The following is a 12,382-nucleotide window of genomic DNA, read 5'->3' as shown; positions in this document are numbered from 1 at the left end:
CAGACATGATGAGCAGGAGAAATATGAGAAGTTTATGATCACAGATCTGGATCATTTTCTGCTTTATCTGTGAGCCGCTGGTGGCCTGTGTTATGAAGAGCTGCTCTCTCTCTCTCTCTCTCTCTCTCTCTCTCTCTCTCTCTCTCTCTCTCTCTCTCTCTCTCTCTCTCTCTCCTCTGTCTCTCTCTCTCACTCACTCACACACACACACTCATTCGCGCACACTCACTCGCGCGCGCACACACACACACACACACACTTTATCTCACTTCCAGTGCGATTGTTGAGCAAGTGTGTCTGGGGAGGTGTGAACGTTTTTTTATTTGTTGTGTGTGAGTGTTAAAGTGTTAAAGTGGTGTGGTGTGAACGTTTTTTATTCTCTTCTTTCTGCTACATTTCAACTAACATTTGTTTTTCTTGCAGGAATGACATTCCTATGCTTTTAAATATTTCCAAACTCTTTGGGGAAAACTTGTGACTCTGAGTGTGTGTGTGTGTGTGTGTGTGTGTGTGTGTGTGTGTGTGTGTGTGTGTGTGTGTGTGTGTGTGTGTGTGTAAATAAAAATTAGGGGATGTGAAACTAGATAGATTACTAGTTCTCAAACCTTATGATATAATATACTTATATACTTATATACTTATATATAAGTAATCACAAAAACAGAGTTTGCTTGTGCCAGTGACAGAGGGAAAAGTTTGGGGCTTTTGAACCAATTGATCCAATCAAATTGAAGGTGACATGTTAGTCACTATAATCTTATTTGTTGTCTTGATTCTATAAAAACTGTTGTATCAAACATGTTTTCTGGTAGGATTCTCAATGGAATGTGTCTGAGATCCTCCGGCCTTGCTTCTTGGGAGAGATTCCCTGAGAACTGCTCGGGAAGATCTCCTGGCCGTGATTAAAGCATTTAAAGGACATTTGCTGAAGTCTGTTTGTCGATCATTCCTGCGCAGGAAGTAAGCTAGTTTAGGGGAACAAGTTAGTTAGGTGACTATTGTTGAACTGGGATGTCGATTTGTAGACGAGACCCAGATAGTTAGGTTTAGGGAAAAATCTTCCACACTGCTTATCTTTGTGTTGATTTTGTTGTTGTCCGGTTTGTTAATAGTTTGTGTTAGTTTAGTTTGAGGGCCGTGTGCGATCCGTTATTTTGAGGCATGTCGGCCGAGGAAACACAGGGTTTGAGTTCACTCACGAGACGCCATGAGATTAAGGTGGCGTCTGCGGTGAGCGTTGAGGAACGTTGTTTGGCCGTTGGGGAAGTGGTGGGACACGCTAGTGTTTTGTCCGCTTCTAGAATGAACAGTGCAACAGTGTTTTTCTGGATAGTGTAGACAAGGCGAATGAGTTGGTAGAGCGGGGAATTGTTATTGATGGCGAATTTATTTCAGTTCTCCCACTCTCCTTACCAGTGAAAATAGGTTATTCTATCTAATGTACCACCTTTTGTTAGTGATGGATTTCTAACACAAGCTTTGACACGCTATGGAAAGTTGGTGTCCCCAATAAACAAGATTCCAATTAGTAGCGAGTCGCCTTTTATTGAAACATCCCACTAAGCAAAATGATGTCCAAAAGACGTCTTTTCAATGTCTTTGTTACAAAAATCAGACGTTGAAATGACGTCCACTGAGGAGCCAGAATGAAAGTTTTTATGACGTCTTTTTTTTACTTGTTCTGCACGTCCGATATAGACGTTCATCGAACCTTCGTACAAGTTTAAAAACTAGTTCAAATGTGACCATTGTGGACATATTTCAACATAATTTATGGTCTCATTTAGACATAATTACTTTGACTATTGCTGTCAGATGATCTTAGTGAGAATTAACAGAGGTTTAGATGTTGATATTTGTTTAATTTGAAGTGTCACCATTGTGGTGATCAGTGTTTGCTTTAGTTGGGCTCTTGGTCCCTGTTCCTTTTACTTTAACTTTTCTTTGGCTGCTGTAAAAGTGTGTTTGTGTAACACAATTGTTGTGGTAGAGAAAGCCTAGAAAAAGTTTGAGGTGTTATCAGCTCAATGTTGATGACGACATGATCACCACAAAATGGGCCTTTAATATTGTGTTTAAAGTTTTGTGTTTATATTTTGCATTAATAACCACCAACCTTGTGGGACTGCATTATTGGTGCCAAAAGCATTAAAATGATCACTTATTTGAGTGTGTGTGACTATATGATACACTTGCTCAAAACATCATGTGCACATGCTTTTTATACACCTTCAAATAAGTGATAATATCCAAATTATTTAATATCAATTGTGGTGTGTTGTCTTTAGACCAATAGTAAGCGTTTGATCAGGTTGAGCATGATTATCTATGGATTGTTTTAGGAGCTTTTGGTATTAATGAGAAGTTTTCAAACATGTGACATTGAGAGTGTTATTAAGTTTAAGTTTAATAGTGCTCTTATGTGCTTCATTCAAGGTCTGTAGAGGTATTAGACAAGGATGTTCATTATCAGGAATGTTATATTCTCTTGTTATTCAATCACTTCTACAAACAATCAGGAAGATTTACACATTTAGATGGTTTTAGGATACCACTTTGTGATGTAAAGTTTTGTATATCAGCTTATGCCGACGACCTTATAATAATTATTAATAAACAAAGTGACATATATGTTTTATCTAAATTGATAGAAGACTTTGGAAAATGGTCTTCAGCAAAAGTAAATTGTAAAAAAAAGTGGGGCATTTTTATTAGGGGATTGGAATGAAGGGAAACCAATTCTTCCTGAAGGTCTGTGTTGAAATAGGTAGGGTTGCAGAGATTTTTTAGGGGTTCAAGCATGAAATGCTGAAACCCTATTGTAATTGTAAGGATTTGTAAAACGCATCGTGCAGGCCAAACCGTAAGGCCTAGAGACTTGAAACCTGGCCAGATGGTAGGCCTCAATTTTGGGACAACCTATCAGAGTATGACCCCGAATGGCCCATAGGTGGCGCTACAGCAACCAAAAGTTCAAAATTGCTCATTACTCTTAGACCGTTTGTCCCAGGATCAAGTGTCTTATATCGGAATCCATGGCTCAAGGCGGACAAAATGGCTATCTCTGATATAACCAAAATATTTGATGGCACTTTTACTAAAACGGTTATAAATTGTGAACGGAAAGAGATTTTTTTGCTAAACTTGGGATACATCTTCCTGAGCTCAATCTGATATCACTTGAAAAAAAAAAAAATCGCAACAATTGGCCACTTGGTGGCACTATAGAACGGTTATAACTTGTGAACAGAAAGAGATATTTTCGCAAAACTTGGGACACATGTTCATGAGCTCATTCTGAGGTCACGTGAAAAAAAATCATGACAATTGGCCAGTTGGTGGCACTATAAAATGGTTACAAATTGTGAGCGGAAAGAGATATTTTCGCTAAACTTGGGACACGTTCATAAGCTCAATCTGAGTTGACATGAAAAAAAACCGTGACAATTGGCCACTTGGTGGTGCTATAACAGTGAAAAAAATCATGAAAATAGCTATAAGCGCACCCAACTGTTAGTCTACTGAAAATTGGCACGCAGTGTCTTTGTCCAGGGTGCCATGATAGTCTATGAGAACATTGGTGTATCTCAAAAAACTCAGAATACGTCATTGGCACAATGCCTTGAAGGAGCCTTAGAAGTTTCAAGCCAGTGTTTTTTCACAGAAGTGACCTCCTAAGACTCCTGAATCCTTGCCGAGTCCAACAATACCAAACATGCCAGGTTTCGCCTTATGTTTTTTTTAAATGTCATTTAGAGCTTTAAAAAATTGTGGTTATCTTCAAAGCCGTTAGTCCGATCGAGACAACAACAAAAAAACAAAGGAAATTTGAAAACATAGGTAAATAGCTAAACAATAACGCCAAAATGTTAAAATTATGATAGGAACTGACAAAAAAATGAATTAAATCCAATCAATTTCACCCATGGATCATTTTGATGCTCTCACATGTTTGAAACGAACAATGATGGATTATGATGAAATTTGTTTTGAATTGGGACTGGCGAATCCCCGTCCATACTGTCATTGACCATTCGCAAAGACCCACCCTCTTTAGTTACTGTTGCTATGTCTGACAAGCGACGCCACTCTCACACCACACCAAGTTCTCACGCAGTGAAAAATACATTGCGGATCAGAGTACTTTTGATATGAAACAAATGGCTCTTTTCCACTACACAGTACCAGCTCGGCTCGGCTCGACTCGACTCGGCTTTGTTTGGTTTTCCACTGTGTGAAAGTTGTACCTGTACCTGCATCCAGGTACTTTTTTTCGTACCACCTCCGGCGAGGTTCTAAGCGAGCTGAGGCGATACTAAAATGTGACGTGAAAACAAAGCAGACTGCTGATTGGTCAGAGAGAATCGTCACTATTCACTGCGTCATCATTGCACGCGCCAGACGGAGTATCCTGAATAAAAAACAGCAAAAACAAAAACATCCAAAAACAGCATACACTCGATTTCCTCCATTGTCCTGTGTGTGTGGCAGCGGATGTATCTCGCGTAGAAGATTAAGTCACGGCAGTTTCCTGCGGCATCGCTATGACGACCAGGTACTATTGTGGAGGTACTATCTGCAATGGAAAACGGAGCGAAAAGCGAGCCGAGCCGAGTCGAGTCGAGTTGAGCTGGAACTGGTAATGGAAAAGCGCCAAAAGTCTCACCTTTCAAATGTAGTCATTTTTTAGAGGCATTTAAACAATAAATACCGTTTTGTGACTCTTTAATGTGTCTGACAGATCGCTGTAGACTCGAGGCTCAGTTAAAGCTGCTCGTGAACCGATCATCTCTTCCTTCTAGTTAATTTATAGCATTAAAATAAACATGATTGAACATAAAAGGAATGATGTTTTAAAGTGCTAAGACGTCAGTACACTTTGTTTTTCAAATTTAAATCCTCCAATGTTAATCTACTAACTCTCCTGACTGCTTTGTGGGACAAAATGGCGGATTATGATTAGTCAGATCGCCTCTCAATCAAACTCCCTGCGAAGGGTCAATTGAGAATGCCTGTGCGCACAATCCTGATCTAATCGACAACTTTGCAGTTGCACATAGGAAAGCCCGGAAAATCCCGCTGTAATGTAAGAGAGCATCTTTTTTATGTATTTGGACCTAGGCCTAACAATGTGTTATGGTGCGCTGTCACCAGTGTTTTTTTTTTGTGTGTTTTTTTGGTGAGCGTAGGCTCCTCCTGATTTTGTTAGTCATCTCATCTCTTATATGCTGTGTATGATCATATCCTGCCCTATTCATAGTAGCCTACTCGCGGACATTGCGTCATCAATGTCATCAATTGCGTCATCAAGGGGCCCGCCTTGATAATCCTACTTAAGGGCCCGGTGTTGGCTTGTTACGCCACTGAATATAATTGTCTAAACTCCTTATCAAAATTACATATTTACAACAAATTTGACAGATATATATGGGCACACTTTGAGTACTACTAATAAAAGTGGTGGAGATCAGGCAAGACTGTAAGAAGACTCAGGCAAAAAGGTGCTATAACTGTAAAAACGCTTTAAAACCATATATTTCCTATGGCAAACTGCCTGTATTGGCTGTAAATTGACTTTTTTTTATCTATGATGGCAGTTGTTAAATGCTTGCTAAATAAAATAATGCTTGTGTGCTTAAAGGCCTTAACTGCTTGAACCCCGATAAATGCTGCTTGCAGCTTTAATTTTTCATTATTATAATTTTTTTTTTTAGGAGATGATAATATCTTACAAAAAAAAAGGATGTTTTATAAACAGTGAAAGGTCGTCTAGACAAATGGAAGTGGATTCTACCCAACCTGTCTTATAGGGGAAGAACACTTACTGTAAATAATTTGGTCGCTTTACTCTTATGGCACAGACTGGTTTGTAATGATCCTCCAGTGAAATTGATGGCCGAGATTCAAGCGGATTTTGTTGACTTTTTTTGGGAGTATTTTATTTTTGCCCAAAGAAGAAGGGGGTCAACGAGTGGTTCATCTCCAGAGAAGGAGTGCAGCTTTCCAGTTGTGTTTTTACTCAGGACTGTTGGAAACCTTGGAATAGATAAACCTCTTTTTTTAATGGACCCTAAGTGCTTGAATATTTTAAAAATGTTGTCTTTTTATCAGCATCTTTTCAAGATTTTGAGTTTTTTTCATATTCAAAAGACTGAAAATTTTCATTCCATTTTTTGTTTGCTGAATGAACCCTTGATTTTTAAGGCAAGACTGGATCTGTCTGCGACCAATTTTTTACCAGGATTCAATAAGATTTTACAAAATTCAGGTTCCCTTTCAGTCGCTCACGTTCGACGTAACGTCGACGTGACGACATAATTTTCCCCCTAGTTTATACCTTGAAACACAAACACACTCACACATCTGTTCAATTCTACAGATCCACAAACATTCAGACAAAACACAATCCAACAGAGGAAACATCAGTGTACATTACCAGCTGAGGTCGTCTCTGGTGTGACTGTTGTATCGGGTCTGATGATGTTAGTAACAGCTGAAAAATAATGACTAATGGTTAATACCAATGAATCAACAAACACAAATAATACCAAGAGCTCATGAACACATAATTATCTGCACAGTATGCTGAATAGCGCACAGTTGTTCTAACCAGCTCATAGACATAATAATTGCCTGGACAGGCTTTGACTTTAATGGGAAAAGACCCGTAATAGCAGCAGTAACTCCTATCATTACCGCAGACATCTCGAGTGACGACTCCATCTGTTACTGTTGGGTGTCCACCACGTATCCACAGTGCGACATTAGTGCCACAGCTGTACTGAACAACACATGTGTCTGGGATACGATACCAGCCTCTCCAGGAGACAGACGTGTCACACTTTATGACTGAAGCATGTGTAATATTGATGGATCTCCATGTATCGTTCAGCTCAGTGTAGTTGTAGCAGGGGTCTGCAGAGATAAGCTGTTATGAAAATATATTAAGAAATCATTACGTTATTGTTAATAAAATGTCATTGTTATAAAATCTATTCAGAAGTGCAGCTTTAGTCATTACTATCTATTTTAATTTCCAATTGACAAAATATTACTTCATAAAGGGGAAGCAGAACTGCTCGAGTTACACAGCACAAGTGAACATTATAGCAGACGATCACACACAGTATCCTTCAAAAACGTAGAAAAAAAATGACTAATCACCAGAAACACATTGATTTCCCGATATTTATATGTTAATACCGGTCCAAATTAATTTCTACACTGTCAGCAGACATGAGCTGAGAAAAACTGGACATTTCAGCACAATACATTACCAACGGCGGTTGTCTCTTGTGTGACAGTTATAGAGACCAAGAGATCTGAGATAAAAATGATAATGAATACAAATGAATCAACAAGTTACAAAAGATGCAATATTTTAACCAGAACATTCTAGGTGAACTCTGTTAAACTCTTGGCTGTCCAGCACATTAATAATGTCACAGCTCAGTCATCTCAATGAAAGAAGTGTGTGTCACATATTAAGAGGGGTTCATTTTGAGTGGCTGCTCTCCGAAGATCATCAAACACACATCATTAGATCAATAAAGGACCAATCTTATAAAGTCTTATTTAGTATCTTCTGTGTTGAGCTTGGGGAGGATTTAAACATGATGAAATGTTTTAATCAGATTGGAAACGCATAATAAAATTAGCCCAAATACTTCTTAAACAAACACGTGGACCTACATGTGTTATTATCACAAGAATAAATAAATGAGCAAAAATCACTGCTTATTGACTTACACAGCATAACAGAGATGATAGTGTGTGCTCTTATAAAACCTGTCATGAAATACGATATGAAGAGAGAGAGAGAGCCATTTTCAGTTTGGTCACACCGGTGTATTTCTCTTAATATAAAAACAGTTCAGATGATGAATTTCCATTACAGTTTAGAGAGAGAGAGAAAACAAACAAATTACCTGAGATATTCATGCATGACTTTAGTTTGTTGCATGACTTTGCATGCTTTTAGTCAAACACACATGGAAATCCCACTGTATTAGTGAGTTTACAGTACATGTTGCAACAGTCATAAATGAGGAGAGTCTGTAATGGTTTAGAGACACACGATGGCGCCATTAAGCTACTCTATCTTACCATGATAAGCTACTCTATCTTACTTTTGTTAGTGAAAAGAAAGAGAGGATGAAGAGGTTTGTGTGTGTGTTTATTGCAGGGCCGTCGCTAGACTCTTTTAACGGGGAACGAGTCCCAGTGAAATACAGTAAAATATATGATATATATACTGATATAAATCCTTGGTTGCTGGTGGAGATTAAATGATACCGTCCTGCTCATCATTCACTGATATTTCAACTATATGTGTTTTCTGTCAGAACTAGCCATTCACGAATAAATCACTATTGGTCTAATTGGGGCCGTTTACACAACACTGTTTTCAACAAAAAACTGATTTCAAAATTGTATGGCTTTTGGGGGACTGAAAACCAACTTTTGAAAACAGGTTTCAAAGAGCAAGTTTTTGAAAATGATAACGTTATCGTCTCCATGACAGTAAACTTAAAAATGCGAATCTGTGAAAACGTTGACAGCATGCACACGCGTATTACGTGTTTAGTGTAGTAAAATAAAGCATATCTGTGCCCAGTGTGAATAGTTTCATATGAACCTATTGTTTCTATATTGTAAAAATCTTATTTGCAGCAAATACTAGGAGGGGTTTGAAAAGGCCCAGAGTCTAACTCTTCGCCTATGATCCTAGTTGGGATATTATTTGAACTGTTTATGATTTGAGTGTGAATTTCACTTATTCAAAGTGAATAGTTTTATGTTGTATGTATTACTTTCACACTACATTTATGTCCATTTTGGTGCATTAAACCTTTGAACCCAGTTTATATTCACCTTGGATCCGACAAACACCTTGGGCCCTATTTTAACGATCTGAAACGCAAGTGTCAAAGCGCAAAGCGCAAGTAACTTTGTGGGCGGGTCTCGGCGCTGTTGCTATTTTCCCGGCGGGATAAATGACTCTTGCGCCGGGCGCAAATCTAAAAGGGGTTGGTCTGAAGTAGCTTCATTATTCATAGGTGTGGTTTGGGCGTAACGTGAAATAAACCAATCAGAGCATCATCTCACATTCCCTTTAAGAGCAGACGCGCTTTTTCCTTGGCGTATTGCTATTATAACGGCGGATTTGCCAGGCGCACGTCAAGAGCGGTTCACAGCCGAGGAGAGCAACGCTCTCGTCACGGCCGTAAAAGAGAGAGAAGTGACATTGGGGATGGGAGAAACACACCCAAATTAGCTTCGGCTAAACAGGCATATAATAATGTGGGTAAATGTGTAAGCTAGATGTATGCTTTTATAATAAATTATTATATTTATAATAAATTGTCTATCTATCTATCTATCTATCTATCTATCTATCTATCTATCTATCTAGCTATCTATCTATCTATCTAGCTATCTATCGTTTGTAATAATATGATTTGCAAAAATGAAAACTGCTGCTTCTGTGTAGATTAGAGAATCACAGTGTATGAGCGTTGTGCACTCTATACATTATGGTCAAGCATGCGCCCTTAAAATAGCATAATGAACAACGCGCAACGCGCCACTGACTTTAGACTAGGTTTTTTCTGGCCAGTGGCGCAATTGTTTTATGGAACAGTAAAATAGCACCAGGGAACGTTTGCGCCGGAACACGCCTCCTTTTTTGCGCTGAACCGCCCAGGGACCGCAAGTTCATTCCCTAGTTTAGCGACGTGCTTCTGTGGAGGGAAAAGCGCGCTTTGCGCGGGTGCAAAATAGGAATGAAACATGCGTCGGTGGACAAAGTCAATTGCGCTGGGTGCAAGATAGGGCCCCCAATCTCTTTATTTCCATTCTGCTGTGACAAGATAAACACAGATCTGCCCACTACTTTACACTACTTTTACATCAAAGATGCAAATCCACCAAGGATTAGAGGAATGCGTGACGTCGTTTGAGCTAATATTTAATTAACTTCATTTTATTTGTTGCTGATGTAGCTTATGGGAATTGATCAATAAGTTATGACAACATACGTTTTTACATTGCTTTAACTCATTAAAATAAGTAAAGCAATTTTCCACTTTTTTATTAGTTATACAAGATTCATCTCAGTCAGCTTAAACGGACAGTATGGAATTTTTCGCCACTAGGGGTCGCTAACCTATTTACAATAACAAAGGCGTAGATTGATGACGCAACATTTGCTAAGAATTATGGATCTTGTCGTCAACGTCAAGTCGACCGATCTAATAATGTTTATGGATGACTGAATGTGAATACATCGATGTTTTTATCTTGACTGTGATATAAAGCAGTTCGGGATTGCCAAGAGACAGCTGACAGCTATCAGCTCCACACGCGACGCGAGTCCCGCGGATATAAAAGGAATATGGACATTTCATTCTACCGAACTACACGCAGAATTACAACTCACAGGTCAGTTTATTAGACAAATTAAACTTGTGAGGTAACGCAGCGCTGTTTCACTTGGTCTAACATTACACTATCACACTAAACTGCATTTGAATGTGTTTAAATGTATGTGTTAGTTTGTCTGTATGAGACTAGCATAGCATATGAGATATGAGACTGTATGAGACTACATGTAGGAGCGGTCGAAGTCTCGGACGTGGAGCTCTCATTTATATACTGTCTATGGGAGCTCTCGGCATCTCGAAAACACCGCACTGATATTGATTCTCGTTTTAGTTCTCCTTTTTTATCCAAAGTCTGCTTGCCATGGTCCATAATGTTTGAACGAAACAACAACAGCGTGCAAATAGACATTGCGAACTACATAGTAGTCCACGTCTGTCGTGGTTACTATCAGAGGGCTCTGGTTCATAGCTCTGGTTGCTATGGCAGTAGAGCGGAAACCAGGGACAACGCGGATATGACGCCATTGACGGCACAAACGGAAATAAAGAAACGGGACGTTTCTCGAATTAAATTACAAATTTCTCCTGGTTTGAAAGTTGTTGGAAACAGTCGGGATAATGTAAGTACACAACTAAAAAATATATATAACATAGATATAGTGATTTTTGCTATTTTTAAAGCAAAAAAGTTACATATTGTGCCTTTAATGTAATTTAAGATGACATTACTTAAGCGTCCAAGTTGATTGTACTTAAAAATGTAAAGCAGAAACTAGAGCTGTAACGATACACCAAACCCACGATTCGGTTCGTATCACGGGGGGGTCAAAACAGTTCAAAAGATATTTTGAGAATTTTTTTTATTTTTTATTAAATAACATTTGAAAAACCTGTATAAACTGAACACCAAATAACAATATTAACTATGCAAATTATTAACAATATACCTAAGTAAAATAAATGATATAGCCAAAGCTATAACACTTCTGTTTTCTTTGTAATAAAATACTGTTGAAAAACAAAAAGTAAAAAATCTAAAGTCCATAGTGGAGATGATTCGAGCATGTTGAAAATTCTTCTTCAATCAATCTTACATTTACAAAGAAAATTAAATGGTTACTGTTTTTTCACACTGAGGTAACTGAGGCTTACTGTCTGTGCTGTAAACCACAAATCAAGTAAGTAAACATTAAACAAATAAACAACTTCTGGATTTGATTTAAGGGAGTTGAAAATTCTTCTTCAGAAACACCATCATGTCCACATTATCTGGTGAGAGGCTTGCTCTCTGTGCTGTGACAATGTCCCCTGCAGTGGAAAACACTCTCTCACTGGGGATTCCAAGGTACATTTTAGCCAACTTGGCTAAATGGGGGAACTGGTTCTGGTTGTCCTTCCACCACATAAGTGGATTTGACTCCAATGAGAGGCTCTGCACTGCTCTGTAATGCTGCACCTCCTCATCCACCACTGCAGACAAAGGCTTGGATGATGACGATGCCTGTTCCATTGAAAAGAAGTCTCCGAACAGTTCAGCCATCATTGGTGCTTTTTTGGCTGGAGGAGGACAGTTACTGCAGCTTGAGGCTATCTCTGATTGTTCTTCCATTGAAGTCTGGGCCTAACAGACAAAACAAAATCCATTACACAATTGCATTTGCAACATAAATGATGTTTTATAAACAAAGTTCGGGAGGAGCACGTTCAAATAATCAATCAATCAATCAACCAATCTATCAATCATCTCATCAAACAATTACCATGTCTACCCTATCAGCATGAGAGAAAGCATATATATATTCACTCTGTCAACTCACCTAACTTCCTTGACAGTTTCAGCATCCCTCCACCACCCCGACTCCTCACCCTTGGCTTGTTCTTTCACAGCCAGGAATACGGGGGGAGTACTCTGGGTTCGGGCCGAATACCGAGCCCGGAGCCCTCTCCTCGGACAGCACGCCAAATACGCATTTATTCTATCTGACTTATTTGTAAGT

At 38.8% G+C, this 12,382-nt stretch overlaps 1 protein-coding gene across 1 annotated transcript in view; it reads right to left on the bottom strand.

Annotated features, from left to right (window-relative positions):
- Positions 1-233, bottom strand: part of LOC308687476 (adhesion G protein-coupled receptor E4-like) — a 28,141-nt gene extending 27,908 nt beyond the window's left edge. Inside the window, exon 1 of the mRNA XM_081360047.1 lies at positions 1-233. Within this exon, the coding sequence (XP_081216173.1) occupies positions 1-55 (55 nt within the window). The 5' untranslated portion in view covers positions 56-233.
- Between the last annotated feature and the right edge of the window lie 12,149 nt (positions 234-12,382).

Source organism: Scardinius erythrophthalmus (assembly GCF_964197995.2).
Source record: "Scardinius erythrophthalmus genome assembly, chromosome: 3".
Classification (NCBI taxonomy): Eukaryota; Metazoa; Chordata; class Actinopteri; order Cypriniformes; family Leuciscidae; genus Scardinius; species Scardinius erythrophthalmus.
The sequence above is the reverse complement of the archived record's forward strand: the minus strand, read 5'-3'. Positions and strand labels throughout refer to the sequence as shown.